Source organism: Stenella coeruleoalba (assembly GCF_951394435.1).
Source record: "Stenella coeruleoalba genome assembly, chromosome: 20".
NCBI lineage: Eukaryota > Metazoa > Chordata > Mammalia > Artiodactyla > Delphinidae > Stenella > Stenella coeruleoalba.
Window position 1 is genome coordinate 7,774,821 of NC_137166.1, and position 17,891 is coordinate 7,792,711.

Below are 17,891 nucleotides of genomic sequence, written 5' to 3' on the forward strand. Positions count from 1 at the left end.
GCTATATCCACACCATCTGCAAGCCAGTTAATTCTTAAATAGCTCTCATATGTTTCCTTCTGTTTCTATCAATCACAAACATGAGAGTCCACACTACTAGCTATTTTGTCTGCACTATTGTAATAACCTACTAACAAGTCTGCCCACTGTCATGTTTCCTGCCCTGTCATCCGTTCTTCAGAAGACAGAGTGATCTGTTGGAAATGCAAATACAATCAAGTCAGCCCCCCCCCCCCCGCCCCCACACACACGCACTTCAAAGACATCAATGGCTCCTGATGGTTCTTGATAAGAATCAAAACCCTTAACTAATGTTGCTGGCGAGGCTGGTGCTTCTGACCCTCCAGCCTCATCTCACATCACATGGCTAACAAGTGCAGAGCAGGGGCAGTGAATCTCAGGAAAGGATTTGGGACTTCCACTCTTCTCTTGCTGCACTCCAGTCACCCTGGCTTTCTTTCATGCTCACACCTGCCCCAGGGCCTTTGTACATGCCTGTCTTTCTGACTAAAGCAGCCTTCCTTCCCTCCTGGCTTAGCTGAACCTTGCTGTTCCTAAGGATCTCAGCTCAGCCACTGCTTCCACAGGGAAGTCTTCCCTCCCCTCCTGGACCAGGTTATGTCTGTCTCTCATGGCCTCTGCACTCTCCCTCCTGGAACACATCCCAGTTATCAGTGTATGTGTAGCTGTGTGGTAATTTGTGAAATGTCTGATTGCCTCCATAGACTCTAAACTTCTTGAGGAGGTAAACACTGTACCATTCACTCAGTCCAACAAACATTTATTAAATTCTGTTACATGCACAGTTTCCTGGTGTTATAGGGCTAAACAGATGCGTAGAATACTATTTTATTGAAGCTCTTTTTTTTTTTTTTTTGGCTGTGTTGGGTCTTCGTTGCTGTGCATGGGCTTTCTCTAGCTGTGGTGAGTGGGGTCTACTCTTCGTTGTTTGTGGGCTTCTCATCACAGTGGTTTCTCTTGTTGCGGAGCATGGGCTCTAGGTGCACGGGCTTCAGTAGTTGCAGCATGTGGGCTCCATAGTTGCGGCATGCAGGTTCAGTAGTTGTGGCACCTGGGCTCAGTAGTTGTGGCATGTGGGCTCAGTAGTTGTAGCTCGCAGGCTCTAGAGCACAGGCTCAGTAGTTGTGGCGCATGGGCTTAGTTGCTCCGTGGCATGTGGGATCTTCCCGGACCAAGGATCGAACCCGTGTCACCTCAGTTGGCAGGCGGATTCTTAACCACTGAGCCACCAGGGAAGCCCTTATTTAAACTCTTAAGGGATGGTATTAGTTATATTACCACATAACACATTGCCCTAAACTTAGCATCTTAAAACAACAAATACAGTCTGTGAGGGTCAAGTGTGCTGGCTTGGCTTAGCTGGGTACTTCTGCCTCAGAGTCTCCCACAAGGCTGCAGTTGAGGTGTTGGCTGCGGCTGCAGTCTCACCTGAAGGCTCGATGGGGGAGGCTCCACTTTCAGGCTCCTCCAGCTGGCTGCTGGCAGGTCCCAGGTCCTCACTGGCCAGAGACATCAGTTCCTTGTCATTGGCTACTCCCCATGGACTATGGCATACCCTCTCCACAGGGGTACTCACAGCATGGCAGCCTGCATCCCCTGGACCGAGAGCTTCAAGAAAGAGGTTTGGCAAAAGAGGACGGCCGAGGGAATTCCCAGGTGGTCCAGTGGTTAGGACTTGGCGCTTTCACTGCTGGGGCTCAGGTTCAATCCTTGGTTGGGGAGCTAAGATCCCGCAAGCCTCGCAGTGCAGCCAGGAAAAAAAAAAAGAGGACAGCCAAGACAAGCTATCGTCATCTTGTATCTTAGTCTCCTCTTGAAAGGGGCATCCATCACTTTACCGTATTCTCTCGGTTAGAAGTGGGTCACTAGGTCCTGTCTGTACTCGAGGGGAGGGGATTGCACACAGGTGTGAATACCAGCTGCCTTAGAGGCTGCCTGTCACAGGGGTTTAAATCAGGAAGGAGGCAGGAAAAAGTAAGGAGACACCCGTTCTACCAGGGAGTTTGTAGAAGCGTCAGAGCAGGGATTTAAAGTACTTGGGGTGTCAGGGGAAGGAGGGGGTGGCGTTTTGTCTGCGGTATTTGGGAAGACCTTCGTGAGGGTGGTCGCAGTTGAGACGGGCCCTGGGTGACTGGGTTCAGCAAGTAAAGATGAAAGAGAGAGAGGGACCCTGGTCTGCTCCCTTTCTATACCCTTTTTTTTTTTTTTGCGGTACGCGGGCCTCTCACTGTTGTGGCCTCTCCCGTTGCGGAGCACAGGCTCTGGACGCACAGGCTCAGCGGCCATGGCTCACAGGCCCAGCTGCTCCGCGGCATGTGGGATCTTCCTGGACTGGGGCACGAACCCTCATCCCCTGCATCGGCAGGCGGACTCTCAACCACTGCGCCACCAGAGAATCCCTATACCCGCTTTTAATGGATTTGGTCACCTGCTTCCAACCCGTGGCAGATCGAAAGGTAGAAGTGGCAGGAAGGAGCATGCTTTCTCTAGCAGACACTCACGCAGGAGCAGGTAGTGGCTGGCAAGAGCAGAGCAGGGGCAGTGAATCTCCAGAACGGACCTGGGACTTCCAGGTGCACCACGGTCTGGCCCCTTTTGTAACAGAAGCATGCCCTGGGAGCCTCCGAGGGGACTGCTCCTTTACAGGCTGTAGCACTTGCCCTGGAGAGGTAGTTACATGTGTGCCATGTGTTCTGTTTAAGAAGGCAAAGGAGTGTGTAATCATTTTAGAACCTTTTACTCTAAGCACACCAGTTACATTATAAAATAGGTGGTGGGATGGGGCGTGGTCCTTCGAGAAGGTGGCACCTTAGCCATCAGTCCAAATTGGATTATCAACACGAGAAAGGCAAAGGAAGGGCATACTAACTAGATATATACGTTTTTTAAAATTAAAAATGTAGTGTGTACTTCTGTTGTATGAAGAAAACACAAAGCCACTTTCCACTTAATTCGTAAAGGAGGCAGCCGCCGTGTTTGATTTTGTTGTTACTAATTGACAAGTACGTGTGCCCTCGCATGGAGAGTCACACGCAGAAGTGCAGCTCATGTCTTCAGAGCAGGGTTTTCTTTGCCTCTCGGAGAAATAGAGTTCATATCTAGGTGAGAGTGTGTCTATTTCTGGAGTCAGATGGATTAGAGGACCCACATGATAGTGGCCTGTTAGCTTTTCTGATGTTCAAAGTGAGTATCTGTGGCTTATCCCCTGTTAAGAGCGGAAAGTACTTCTCCCGTCCTTCCCACAGAGCTCAGACCCCGAGAGTCGTGATTCAGATTGACGTCTAGGCCTGGTGTTTTTTCCACAAAGATTCATCCATTTATTTAAGTCATCCTACAGTGTGCAGTCATGGACAGAGAAAGGACGTAGGGGTGAGATTTGCATCCTGGTTCTGCCTCTTACTGGTGACCTTGAACCACTTACTTCGCTCCTCTGAGTCTTCCTTGCTTCATCTGCAAGATTGGGATACCATTCCCTACCTTACAGGAATTTTGTTTGGAGTAAAATGTTACGTGGAAGTTAACAGACGCAACCCCTGACCCCTCTTAATTGCTTAATTAAGCGGGGTGGCGGGGGTGTGTGTCATTTAAAGTACAATTTAAAAAACAACGCTCATAAAATTTCCCCACTATACCCTGTGATTCTGCCTTTTGAATAATTAATAACAATCCTTTAAAAGCCTGTTCCTTTACTGTCTCTCCTGTTGGACTGTCAGCTCCACTCAGGCAAGTAAATGCCTTGTTTTTTCTTACTGTGCACTTTTTGCGCTTATTTTTCCTGCTTCCCTAACTTCTGTTGGATTGAGTGATGAAGCTTGCTTTGTTTTGCCCCTCCCCTGCAGCCATTAGTTGTAATTCACGTACTTTTAAGAAGTTTTCCTTAAGCTATGTACACGTAGCGGAGCCTAAACGTGATCATGACCCTTTGCACCACTCCCAGACACATAACCTCGGCACGCCCTAACTCTCGTCATCTAACCCAATATTATTGCCTAAGGCTATAGTTCTACCTTGTGCAAAACCCCAGCTTCCAATTAGCCATTATCAGTATGATGATTTTTACAGTCAATTCTTCTTTTTTTGTTTTGTTTTGTTTTGTTTTGTTTTGTTTGCGGTACACGGGCCTCTCTCACTGTGGTGGCCTCTCCCGTTGTGGAGCACAGGCTCCGGACGCGCAGGCTCAGCGGCCATGGCTCACGGGCCCAGCCGCTCCGCGGCATGTGGTATCCTCCCGGACCAGGGCACGAACCCGCAGGGGACTCTCAACCACTGCGCCACCAGGGAAGCCCTACAGTCAATTCTTATATTGATTTCCTAACACATTCTCCACTTTCTGTGCTGGTTGCTGTTCCTTACATGTCAGTTTTTCTTTCTGAACATGGTTTTCTTCTTCTTGAAGTGCATCCTTTCTTAGTTCTTTCAGTGAGGGCCTAAGGGTGGCAGACATTCTTTTAACTGAAAATGCCTACTCTTTACCCTTGCCTTTGAATGATGGTTTAGCTGGATACAGAATACGTGTTTAATGGTTATTTTCCTCAGCACCTGGAAAACGTTATGGGTCTGTTGCCAAAGCCCACTTCCTACGTGCCACCTATGAGCCACGTGAGCATCTTAGTGGAGTTTAGGGTAAGGAAGAGTGTAATTAAACCGGGCCTTCTACTGCTGGCTAACATACCTCACCTGGGCTGTGCACAGGAGTATTTTCCCACCCCTCGGAAAGGGCTAAACAAGCGAACGCTGGAGGAAGATCTGCAGAGATTTACCAGGGCTTAGATGGCTCCACGCCAGGCTTCCGAGTCTGCAGCCAGTGACCCCACTGGCACCTCCTTAGCGCTCTGTGCTGCTTCCGGGATGGTGCAGGGTGTCTGGTTTGGCGTTTCATTGCTTGGTCTGGACGTGGCGTGTGTTCAGGGGAGGCTCCCTGTGCAGGCCGAGTAGACTGACTGGCCTCTGCGCCCAGGGGTTGGCACAGGTCTGAAGGCCCCTGCCTTACAAATGGACACTCACCCCCTCAAATCCGTCTCTGCCCACAGATCATGAAGGAGGTGCGGCGCGCGCTCTGCAACGCGGCCACGGACGACAGCAAACTGCTGCTGCTTAGCGCCGTGGGCAGCGTGTTCTGCAGTGGCCTGGATTACTCCTACCTAATTGGCCGGTTGTCCAGTGACCGGAGGAAGGAGAGCACCCGGATTGCAGAGGCCATCAGGTGAGCCCTGCTCATGTTCAAACACTTGGGGACCTGCCTCGGGCTGCCACGTTTACCACTGAAAAATACAGACTGCTCAGGGACTTCCCTGGCGGTCCAGTGGTTAAGACTCCACGCTTCCATGGCTGGGGGCACGGGTTCCATCCCTAGTTGGGGAACTAAGATCCCACATGCTGCGCGGTGCAGCCGAAAAAATGAATAATAAAAAACATACAGACTGCTCAGTTAAATTGGGATTTCAAACAATGAAACATTTTCTAAAGCATAGGTGTATCCCAACGCATGCAGTACGTGGGGTATACGTGTACTAAAAACATTATTTGATGTTTATCTGAAATTCAGATTTTAACTGGGCATCCAGTGTCTTCCTGCCAAAATTAGGGATGCTTCTACACTCTAGGTTATATCCCACTTTATTCTTTGGATCAAAAAGAGATTTTATTTCTTCATATTAAGCCCAGTGTCTGGTAATGCCCAAGTATTATACACACTACTCCCACCCTCTGCCTGATGGTGAAATCTTTGTTTTTCTGGGGGTCCCTGCCTCCTGGAGCTGACATGGCTCAGCCCTGGGGAGAAGGATGGATGTGGGGAGCTGTGTGTATGCAGATCCAATGGGGTGGGAAATGTTTCCCCCACTGTCTTATTGCCTTTGGGGCAAAAAGTGGGATCCTCGGGTGACATCCAATCCCAAAGATCAGTATCTCCTCTGGGACACTGAAGGGTAGTTATTTCTCCATTCTTTATGCATTTGTCAAAAGCAAGTGATCGTGATTTCCAGCAAGGGTGTCACGGGTCCTGCATCCTGGGAAGGGCACATACGCCCACTGCTGCATCTCATGTGGTCCTCAGACAAGCCACGGTTCAGTGATGCCTCCTGGTCCCTTGAAAAGGAGCAGTTACTCTGCGTGGAGTCGTGGAGCCTCCGGCCGCATGTTAGGGATTTTCTGTGGCCTCCAGTCTCACTGGGCTCTGGCAGCGTCTCCCGGAAGCTGATTCCCACAGGCAAGGGAGGCTTCCAGGCGATGCAGAGCCTCTAAGAGGTGACACAGGGACGCCTGCACACGTGGGGTTCCGAGTCCCTCTTTAGGGGGAAGCATCCCCTAGAATCTCTGCTCTAAAACCCCTGTGCACTTCCCGTGGCAGAATTCTTGCTGGAAGAGACGTGGGCTACCTGAAGGCAGTTACGAGAAAAGGCGTCGTGGTTTCAGGCTGCTTTCGGGCTGCCCACGTGCAGACAGCCCAGCCGTGTACACGGTGGTTTGTTCTTTGCTCCACTCGGCTGTGTCCTTTCACAGGCACCTTGTCACATAGTGAGGGGACCAGCAGGGTCCCCCATAAGCGTCCCTCCTCATTTTTGGGACTGTCAGAGATGGGGCGCCTACCTCTGTGGCCTGAGCAAAGTCGTGGCTGTAGCCTTCACCTGGTTTACGAGTTTCACTGGTGACATTAGCTGCAGTCCCAAACTGGAGGAGATGCTGAACGCATGACCTCATCTCTGGAGAAACGCAGCCAGTGGAGCTCAGACAGTTGCCATCTCCTCAGGAAGGAGAGTTTCTCTTAGGCAGAGCAAAGGGAAAGGCGGCAGAGGAAGCGGAGTTTCCTAGTTCGTGGGCTGGCAGGGACCCAGGGAGATGGAGTGGGGGTGTCCCCTGGGCCACCAGTTCTCAGCCCAGTGAGCTTTTCCAAAACCCAGCTGCTCGGCTGTCCCTCCAGGAGCTTCTGAGTTACTGTGTGTGAGGTGGGGGTTTTAAAGTTCCCTCGGTGTTTCTAATATGAAGACAGGGTTGAGAACCCCCGCCCCGTACCAACCAAGAGGCTTCTGCACCTTGACTGAGCGCACCAGAAGTTTCAGGAACACAGTGCAGAGAAGCCTTCCCCAAAGACTGTTCTGTAGCTTTACAGAGCAGCATCGTGAGCGAGGGGCTCTGTCAATAAATGAGTTCTGTCCCCACTCCTGCGGATTTTCCAGGCACATTAACGTATTTACTGTCTGAGCAGTCTCTTGTGAAAGAACTTCGTTCACAATCTGGCATGGCTGAGACATATTTTGGCCACAGGACCTTATCACCTGCGGGCATCCCTTGCAATTCTCCTGGCACACGCACGCTGTCGGCTGGGCCATGCAGCCACAGTACCCCCAGCGGTGCTCCCTTCCCATCCTCAAAGTTTCGTAAAGAAAACATGCGTGCACATGGCCCGGGAAGCTGCGTTCCCTCTGCAGATGTTCGCTGAATGGACTGGCAGATGTGGGAAGAGCTCAGATGACTCATTCCGAAGACGCCTCTATCCAGGATCCAAGCAAAGCTGTCCGCCCAATCCTGGACGAGAGGCTGCCCTCACCTGAACTCCTCACAGGGGATGTGGTGGCCTGCTGGCGGGCTGCTGGGACAAAGAGGAATCAGATAACTTGTGTACAATACTTGACCCATGCCTGGCCCAGAATGAGTACTTAGAATAAGTGTAAAGAATTATTTTCATGGTTACCCGTGTTACTTCCAGCCGCAAGTTCTAGCTAAGCCTGGGTCTGACTATGGAGTGGGCTTCTGGGGGCGGCCCAGGATGGTTGTCACCGTGTGTACCTGGTGCTCACAGGCCCCGTCCCGGCTGCCTTGGCTCTGAACTTTGGCAGTGGGAGGGCTGCACTGTACAGCTCCGGTTAAAGGGACTGGATAACGGGGTCACAGATGCCAAGTGCTCCAGGTGAAATGCAGACATCCCCATGTGCAGAATTTTGCTGAGTCTCCTTCAGGCCAGGTGAGCAGATTACAGACCACTGAGAATGGAGTGAAAGCTGTGTCCACCCTCCGTAGCCGATGCGCCGACCGTGATAACAGTGGCCTGTGTGCCAGGCAGTGTGCTGGTGCCTCTGGTGGACCATCACATTTAATTCTTGTGGACACCCCCACTGGCTTTCCCATTTTCCAGGAAGCAAAATGAGGCTCCAGAGACTGGGTAACTTGTCCGAGGTCTCCCCACTAGTGAGGGGCAGTGTTGAGACTTGACCCCAAGTCTTTCAGACCCCAAAGTTCCTGCTCCTTCTGCCACATCAGCCTGGGAGGGAGAAGCGAGGGCTGGTGTCAGCCTGAGGGACTCTGACGCGGGGGGAAGACGGCCAGCCACCTCCCCAGCGCAGCCCCGCCACGCAGAGCAGCATCAGCTATCTGAGCGGCAGTGTCTGTAATGCAATATCCTGTGTGTTGTCTGGCTCCCACATCCGGCGGGCCCTCGCGATAGAGATCTACTGCTTGAGGTGAGAGGGAAAGGATGGGGAGAGCAGTCTGTGCATCACATTTTTATATCAAGGAAATGAATTCATGAGGCTGCTGGACTGAAACAGGGGAGCTTGGGGGTGGAGGGTTGGAGCTGAGCACACCTGGGCCCCTTAGCCCTCCTCGGGGGTCCTTGGTGCCTCTGCACAGAGCTCAGGTTGGAAACAATAGCATGAAAGTCTCTGGGTCTGGAAGGGGAAGCTTCTGGGAAGTCATGAGGGCCCAGGTGAATTCTGGAAGAACTGTCGTGTGGATGGTGAAGCAGAGCAAATAGGAGCATCGGAGGGGCCCACATAAGGGCCTCGGCAGGGAGGCGCCTTTATAGGGATGGACCCTCTTCATTGAGAATGTTCAACAGAGGCCATGATGTGTCCTCGGGAGGCTGTGGAGGGGATTCTGCACAAGTGGAAGATTGGGCTCCATGCCTCTTTTTTTTTCTTCTTTTTAACATCTTTATTGGAGTATAATTGCTTTACAATGGTGTGTTAGTTTCTGCTTTATAACAAAGTGAATCAGTTATACATATACATATGTTCCCATATCTCCTCCCTCTTTCATCTCCCTCCCACCCTCCCTATCCCACCCCTCCAGGCGGTCACAAAGCACCGAGCTGATCTCCCTGTGCTATGCGGCTGCTTCCCACTAGCTATCTATTTTACGTTTGGTAGTGTATATATGTCCATGCCACTCTCTCACTTTGTCACAGCTTACCCTTCCCCCTCCCCGTGTCCTCAAGTCCATTCTCTAGTAGGTCTGTGTCTTTATTCCTGTCTTACCCCTAGGTTCTTCATGACATTTTTTTTTCTTAGATTCCATATATATGTGTTAGCATACGGTATTTGTCTCTCTCTTTCTGACTTACTTCACTCTTTATGACAGACTCTAGGTCCATCCACCTCACTACAAATAACTCAGTTTCGTTTCTTTTTATGGCTGAGTAATATTCCATTGTATATATGTGCCACATCTTCTTTATCCATTCATCCGATGATGGACACTTAGGTTGTTTCCATCTCCTGGCTATTGTAAATAGAGCTGCAATGAACATTTTGGTACATGAATCTTTTTGAATTATGGTTTTCTCAGGGCATAAGCCCAGTAGTGGGATTGCTGGGTCATATGGTAGTTCTATTTTTAGTTTTTTAAGGAACCTCCATACTGTTCTCCATAGTGGCTCTACCAATTCACATTCCCACCAGCAGTGCAAGAGTGTTCCCTTTTCTCCACACCCTCTCCAGCATTTATTGTTTTTAGACTTTTTGATGATGGCCATTCTGACTGGTGTGAGATGATATCTCATTGTAGTTTTGATTTGCATTTCTCTAATGATTAATGATGTTGAGCATTCTTTCATGTGTTTGTTGGCAGTCTGTATATCTTCTTTGGAGAAATGTCTATTTAGGTCTTCTGCCCATTTTTGGATTGGGTTGTTTGTTTTTTTGTTATCGAGCTGCATGAGCTGCTTGTAAATTTTGGAGATTAATCCTTTGTCAGTTGCTTCATTTGCAAATATTTTCTCCCATTCTGAGGGTTGTCTTTTGTTTGTTGTCTTGTTTATGGTTTCCTTTGCTGTGCAAAAGCTTTGAAGTTTCATTAGGTCCCATTTGTTTATTTATGTTTTTCCATTTCCTAGGAAGTGGGTCAAAAAGGATCTTGCTGTGATTTATGTCATAGAGCGTTCTGCCTATGTTTTCCTCTAAGAGTTTGATAGTTTCTGGCCTTACATTTAGGTCTTTAATCCATTTTGAGCTTATTTTTGTGTATGGTGTTAGGGAGTGTTCTAATCTCATACTTTTAAATGTACCTGTCCAGTTTTACCAGCACCACTTATTGAAAAGGCTGTCCTTTCTCCACTGTACATTCCTGCCTCCTTTATCAAAGATAAGGTGACCATATGTGCGTGGGTTTATCTCTGGGCTTTCTATCCTGTTCCATTGATTTATCTTTCTGTTTTTGTGTCAGTACCATACTGTCTTGATTCCTGTAGCTTTGTAGTATAGTCTGAAGCCAGGGAGCCTGTTTCCTCCAGCTCCATTTTTTGTTCTTAAGATTTCTTTGGCTGTTCAGGGTCTTTTCATACACATTGTGAAAGTTTTTGTTCTATTTCTGTGAAAAATGCCAGTGGTAGTTTGATAGGGATTGCATTGAATCTGTAGATTGATTTGGGTAGTAGAGTCATTTTCACAATGTTGATTCTTCCAATCCAAGAACATGGTATATCTCTCCATCTATTTGTATCATCTTTAATTTCTTTCCTCAGTGTCTTATAATTTTCTGCATACAGGTCTTTTGTCTCCTTAGGTAGGTTTATTCCTAGATATTTTATTCTTTTTGTTGCAGTGGTAAATGGGAGTGTTTCTTGATTTCACTTTCAGATTTTTCATCATTAGTGTATAGGAATGCCAGAGATTTCTGTGCATTAATTTTGTATTCTGCTACTTTACCAAATTCATTGATTAGCTCTAGTAGTTTTCTGGTAGCATCTTTAGGATTCTCTATGTATAGTATCATGTCATCTGCAAACAGTGACAGCTTTACTTCTTCTTTTCTGATTTGGATTCCTTTCATTTCCTTTTCTTCTCTGATTGCTGTGGCTAAAACTTCCAAAACTATGTTGAATAAGAGTGGTGAGAGTGGGCAACCTTGTCTTGTTCCTGATCTTAGTGGAAATGCTTTCAGTTTTTCACCATTGAGGACGATGTTGGCTGTGGGTTTGTCATATGGCTCCATGCCTCTTAAAGTCCTTCCCAACTCTGAGATCCAAGATCCTGGAATCATATGAGGGGATTTAGGAGTAGAACATCTGTTAAAAATACCCAAACCCTGTGGTTCCAAGGACCCTACAAGGAAGCCCCACATCTCCTGCAGACTCCAAATTGCATTTGGTAAAAAGCACTTGTTAAAACCAGTGACTGAAGCCATGAAGTTAGAAAGTCTAGCCAGGAAATGGGCCACTGGAAAACCAGGACTCAGAAGGCCGTGGTGCCAGGTCTCCCTCTGGGTAGCAGTATCCTTCTGGGATCAGCCACAGTGGGGCAGCAGTGACTGAGATACCTCACAGAGAATCTACTCACAGAATCACACGGATGTCAGGAAATCTGACGTCTCAAGCCTGGGCGTGTACTTTCATGACAACGTGTAGGTCCTAAGATACCCCCTACCCCAGTGGAGTATTAAGCAGTCTTCTCACAGTTCAATCTGATCCCAGCATATCACCGTGATACCCACATCTTTCGATAAGAATTCGGGGGGAATAGTGTCAACTGAGAAGGGATAAATCAGCTCGACATTTGTATTAGTTAAGTATTAGCTGCTGTAACAAATGAACCCCAAATGTATATAACAGCTCAGCTGTGATAGAAATTTACTTCACATATATGTGAACCTAGAACAGAAGTTGCTGATCAGCCCATGACTATCCTCCAAGTGGTGACTCAGGAACTCAAACTCCTTCCATCTTGCGGCTCAACAAAGGTCTTCCAAGACTGCCAAGCTTGTCAAGATGAGAGGGCTTGGGGGGCTGTGTGGTGGGAGGTTTCCTTGCATCAGGCCCGGAAGTGTGTATTTCGTTTCCACTTACATCCCATCGGCCAGCACTTGTTTACTGGGCCACAGCCACCTGCAAGGGAGCCTGGGGACCGTGTTCCAGTTGCAGCCTCAGGAAGAAGAGGGAAGGGAAACCAGGTCTGGTGAATAGCTCGTGCATCACCGCTACACATCTGCAGTCTTTGCTCTCATTCTGGGAGATTGTTTACTGAGTGCTAATTCCAGTATGCATGGAGACCAAGCAGTGCCCAAGGCAGACCTGTGAGTTTCCTTCAGGAACTAAAGGGGGAGGAGAATTCAAGTAAGCAAGCAGATAATTAGGATAATTGCAAATTGTGATAGTGGTGTTTTCCAAGAACTCTCAGAAGGCCGGCGCAGCTCCTGCACAGTGAACAGGGGTGAGAGAGACAGGAGATACGTCTGGAGAGGTAAGCAGAGGCAGACCAAGGTCATGGTCAGGAGTTTGGATTTTATTCTTGTGAGTTCTTGTTAGTTTCCGATCTTCCACCTGAGAATAATGAGGGATGCAAGCTTTGCTAGACATCCTGGATCTTTCCTCTGTGTCCACATGAATGTTAAAATTTTATAGACCTTAATACAGCAACTAAGGGAAAGGTGAAAAGTGTTCTAAGGCAAGGAAGTAGAGGTTTATTGTAGGCGTCTCTGTTTAATATTAAAGATGCACCCTGTAACCTTGCTCAACGCGGAAGGGCAGGGAGATAGCATATCGCCTAATTCGTAGGCATGGTGCCAGGTGCCTCACACCTCCAGGGGAGCCCAGCATCCTTCCCCAGTTTTGGTCAAAGCCACCCAAATATAGAGACCCTTGTCAGCATTCTGAATCCACCCCGGGTGAGTCTGGCATGTCTTTAGGTAACTCAGAATCAGACAATCCTAGGACTTGAAAGCATTCTTAAATGTCATCAATCCCCACCTGTGCCTACCGTCTGAAGCTTGAATGCCCTCTGCAGCATCACCCAGGGTGACCATTAGACCAGACTTGGAGCACCTCGAATAATAAGAGGTTCATCCTCTCAAAGCCACCAATTCCACCCTCGCCAGTGCCCTTAGAATGTTCCTTCTCTCCTTGAGTTCACGTACCCTTCCTTGTAACACCCTCCTTTTGGTTCTGTTCAGAACCTTAACATTCAAGCGATCTTCCTTAAGGATATTTACACTTTGTCAATATCTAGGGGGTGGAAGGACAGGGTAGCCTGGTGCAGTGCTGGGACAACGGGCATGACCTGGGGCCCTCTGGGCAAACCGTGATCACCCCATGAGTTTCCCTCTGAAAATCTGGTACCACCCACTAAGTGTGCCACGCCTGTGCCCGCAGCTCTGCGGCTCGGTGTCTGGGAGAATGAGACCCTGCTGAGCACCCACTTCCCTCCTGATCTGTGGGTTCTTCCCAGCACCTGGGGAAGCTTATTTCCACCTCGACAGAATCAAGGGTGTCCGTGGGTCTCGGCAGGCCTGCTCACTGGCTAAAGGGGGTCTTCTCTCTTCCCCAGGGACTTTGTGAAGGCCTTTATCCAGTTTAAGAAGCCCATCGTGGTGGCGATCAACGGGCCCGCGCTGGGCCTGGGAGCCTCCATCCTGCCCCTTTGCGACATCGTGTGGGCCAGCGAGAAAGCCTGGTTTCAGACCCCCTACGCCACCATCCGCCTCACGCCCGCCGGCTGTTCCTCCTATACCTTCCCCCAGATCCTGGGTGTCGCACTGGTAAGCCTCCTCTCTGCGGCGGGTCCTTCCCTGCGACCCATGGGTTTTGGGTCCCACAGCACCCCTCCTCTGTCCTGGGTTTAGGATACAGCCCTTCATGTGGGTCAAGCCCCGGGGGTGCTCCTGGCCTGTGGAATCTGGGGGTCGTCTCAGCTTCCTCTGCCTTCCCAGAGTCGCCGCCAGCCGGTGTCTATGCAGCAGGCCCAGCAGGTGGATTGCAAGGCCATTCAGACTCGGGAGCTGGGGCTACTTTCTGCGGCTTTACCATCTCAGCAGTGGTAGGAAGACGGGGCAGCCAGAGAGCCCCGGAAGCAGGCGCTTTTCCCTTTTGATCTCGGCCCCTGTGCTCTGCCCGATTCCTTCGTGGTCACAAAAATGTTAACCTTGTACAGCCTTATCGCTTTCTTTCACTTCAATCATTTCTGAAACTCCAAGAATGTTGCTGATTGAGACGTGTTCTCCCCGACTGCATCCTGGTGGGCTCCTTCTACTGGGTTCCTTCCTCGCATTCCTCCTTCCTGAGACAGTGTCTCTGAATACGTTCAGTGACACGTATTTGTCTTCAAACGTCCAGCCGAATGCATCCACAGGCTTATTACTGACCGGACAAATTTTGCTCCTCGGGCGTGAAAGATTGTCCCTTGGGTCATCATGACCCTCCAGTGACAGCCAGAACAAAAGGGGAGGCACGTGCACAGATCCAGAGGCTGGGAGAGCTTGACATTTCAACATCCATCTGAGAGCGGCTAAGCCTGCAGGGCCGGGAAGGGAGCGACAGGGGAGGCAGGTGGACGGCAGTCAGGGAAGGGATTTGGTTGTCTGCTGTGTGAAGGCGGTGGGGGAGGGACCGTGACCATCTTGCCCTAATTATCAGCGGGAGAGTCATTTGTTGGTGTCAGTGGGTGACTGCGCTGGGCTCTGTCTGTGCCCGGGACCTTTCCCACGTTGCTTTTCCCAGACCGTGTACGACAGCTGCACACTTCAAAGTCAGGGGAAGTTCTCTGGGGGGTGGGGCGCAGAGGCCACGGCAGGACGCAGGAGGTGTTTCTGCCCTTCGTACCTGGGCACTGCCTATGCACAGCCCCGGGTCACTGGGAGGGGAGCGCCTCTCTGCGTTGGGATTATGGTCTTACTCGGGACCTTTCTGGCTGCCGGTGATGGAAACACTTTAACTGGCTTAAAGAGGGGAAGAAAGGAATTTAACGGTTGCCGTAACTGGCAGGTCCAGCAGTAGAGGCTCCTTTGGGGGTGTCACGCCCGGGAATCCCAGCGCCGGCAGGGCTCTTGTTCTCCATCCCTGCTGTCTTGGCAGCCCGTCCCTCTCCACAGCAGCGGGTGGCCCTGGGCTCTGTGACTTAAGCCACCAGAGAGGGAGGAAGTGTCTTCCCCATCCTCTCCAGCTTGGAGACCTCACAGACAGCTTTAATATCTCGGGTGGCTCATCCGCTCATCCCCGAATCAGTCACCGAGGAAGGGGTATCAGCTGTGAACTGTTCCCAGTCCACACACGTCTCCTCCTGCAGCCCTGCCACCAGACGGGGGCGGGGGGGGAAGTGGGTATTGCAGGTGGAGCCCCTGCAGGGACATGGCTTCTTAGGGGAATTCAGTGAAAGCTGTGGGCCCTCTGTGCAGAAAGACGCATGTAGACACAGGCGTGTGCAAGCAGCCCCCAGAGCATCTTTGGCCCCCAGTTAAGGATGCTGCCTCTGGGAGCCGGGACAGTTGCGCACAGCAGGCGGGCTCGCGAGCAGGCTTGGAGGCGTGCCAGCTCTCAGCCTTCTCCTGCCTTTGCTTTCTCAGGCCAACGAGATGCTCTTCTGCGGGCGGAAGCTCACCGCCCAGGAGGCATGCAGCAGAGGCCTGGTGTCACAGGTCTTCTGGCCAACCACGTTCAGCCAGGAGGTCATGCTGCGGGTCAAGGAGATGGCCTCCTGCAGCGCGGTGGTGAGTTCCCGAGTCTCTGTGCCCTGTCCTTGCAGTAGACCCATTTTACAGGTGAGGGCAACGAGGCCGGAAGGGAGTGACCGACTTGCCAAAGGTCACGCAGGGAGTACGTGATTTAACAGATGCCGCATCTCGGTGCTGAGAGCTTAAATCCAGAGGGAGGTGGTCAGCACTGTTAGATATTCCCCGTCAGCTCTAGTGTGAAAACCTCACAGAAGAGATTTATACCCTGGGGTAGAAGGGTTGCCTTTAAAGAAAGTCCTAAACATGCACGAAAATACAAATCATCTATGGTTTTCAAAGAAATGAGAAGCAAAGACGAATAAGGACAGAGGGTGTGAAGCCAGTTGAGAGATGAGAAAAAGTGGTTTCCGCTGTCCTGGTACCTCATCTCTCCTGCCTGTCCAGTGCTTGGCACATGTAACCAGTTCGACTCTGAAGACGCCTTGAAAAACAGATAAATAAATAACCCCTCCGCGGAGACACCGGGTTTGAATTGTGTCGATTTTATCTCATCAAAGTCTCTCTGAGCGCTGTATGGAAATACCCTGTTGAAGGTGGAGAAAGGGCCGAGTGGGGAACGAGGAAGGTGCTTTGGGAGCTGCAGGCCCGGACGCTTCCTGTGCTTCAGCGTCACAGGGGTGCTGGGCTGGGTTGTGGGGCTGACCCGTGAGCACCCCTCTCCTTCTCCCTGTCTACCCCGAGCCTGCACCCAGCTGCCACGCCCCTCTTGATACGCCTCATCAGCCTTTACTGGGCACGTACTGTGTGTCAGCTCTGCCCCCCGGAAGCCTGTTGGTCCCAGGGACAGTGGCAGGGTGGGGATGGTACAGCCTTGTTGGGCCAAGCACTTTGCTTATCCCTTTATGTGAATTCTCTTTTAATCTTCCTGATGATTCTGGTGACCAACTCGTCCCACTTTGCCTGAGACTCTCCTGGTTTCAGCACCAAAAATCTCGAGTCCCAGGAAACCCCGTGAGCCTGGGCAAACGGGGATGATTGGTGACATAGGGGCAGCTGCACAGAGAGGTGGGTGGAAGTTCTCAGCGGAGCAAATGGTGTGAGTGAGGCCGCAAGAGTCCAAAACCCTGCGTGGAGTCTAGGCAGCGGCTCCTGGTGGTGTGAGCAGGTGCAGGGGCTAGCTGAGGGATGGTAAGACTGAAAAGGCAGGGAGGAGAAAGGCCCCAAGGCTCCACTGAGGAGTTTGGTCTCTGGGCAGTGGAGGTGCTCAGATGAAACCGGCTTTTGAAGAAGTACTGCAAGGAAACCTCTCCCACCCACAGGTATGAATTCAGGAGCTTTGGGGTGATTCCCCTGAGACGGGAATCTACCCCACGACCCCAGGAGAGCAATTCTTGGAAGGAAAGAGGCACCCTTGGTCTGCCAGCCCTTTCTTACCACCCATTCGCCTCCAGCCCAAGCTGAGGGAGATCACTGCCCCTTTCCAGCCTGCTTGAGCAAGGGAGCTCTTGTCTTGCTTTTTTCTGTTGGAAAGCGCTTTGTGAGACTGAGGACCAGAGCCTCCAGGTCCACAGAGGGTGGTGGAGGCCAGCGGAAGGATGCTCAGACGCCCGGCTTCCGGCTATGCCTCTGCCAGACCGAGGCAGCGTGGAGCCTGCAGAATCAGCCAGGCGTTGGCAGGGCACACCCATCAGGCGGCCCGGGGCACCTTCACTTCCTGAGCTCACATCTTTCATCTGTAACGCGGAGACGGCTACCTAGTTGCGCAGTTATCTTGAGGAAGAAGTAAAAGAATGCAGAAGTGCCTATCGTAGAGCCGATCGGCTAACAGTGGTGGTAGTGGCATTGTTATTCTAATCACTGTGCTTGCTACCACTGTTCTTACTCATGATTATGGTTATTATTACTATTATTACCGTGATTGCTACCATATTACTAATATCAGCCATTATCACTACTATAATACTGTAGTATTATTACGACCACTGGCATTACTGTTATTGTTGCTATAATACTATGATGTTGTTACCATTATTACTACCACTAACATTACTGTTATCGCTATAATACTATAGCGTTACTGTTGTTACCACTATTATTGCTCATTGCTACAATTACTGCAATTGTTATTACTATTACAATGATTTCTACTTTTATTACTACTTTTATTACTACTACTCTTAATTACTAAGCCTGACCAAGGGGCATTGCTGTCAGCGTGG

The 17,891-nt window shown here is 50.3% G+C and overlaps 1 protein-coding gene across 4 annotated transcripts in view; it reads left to right on the forward strand.

The window, feature by feature from the left end:
• Nucleotides 1–17,891, forward strand: part of CDYL2 (chromodomain Y like 2) — a 229,254-nt gene that overhangs the window by 162,560 nt on the left and 48,803 nt on the right. For all 4 annotated transcript variants that reach the window (XR_013825174.1, XR_013825175.1, XR_013825176.1 and 1 more), the window contains exons 4-6: nucleotides 5,052–5,224; nucleotides 13,554–13,764; nucleotides 15,565–15,708. Coding sequence is in view for 1 of the 4 variants with exons in the window: in XM_079906385.1 (XP_079762511.1) it covers nucleotides 5,052–5,224; nucleotides 13,554–13,764; nucleotides 15,565–15,708 (528 nt within the window). In the remaining 3 variants the exon portion in view is untranslated. The remainder of the gene's footprint in view (nucleotides 1–5,051; nucleotides 5,225–13,553; nucleotides 13,765–15,564; nucleotides 15,709–17,891) is intronic.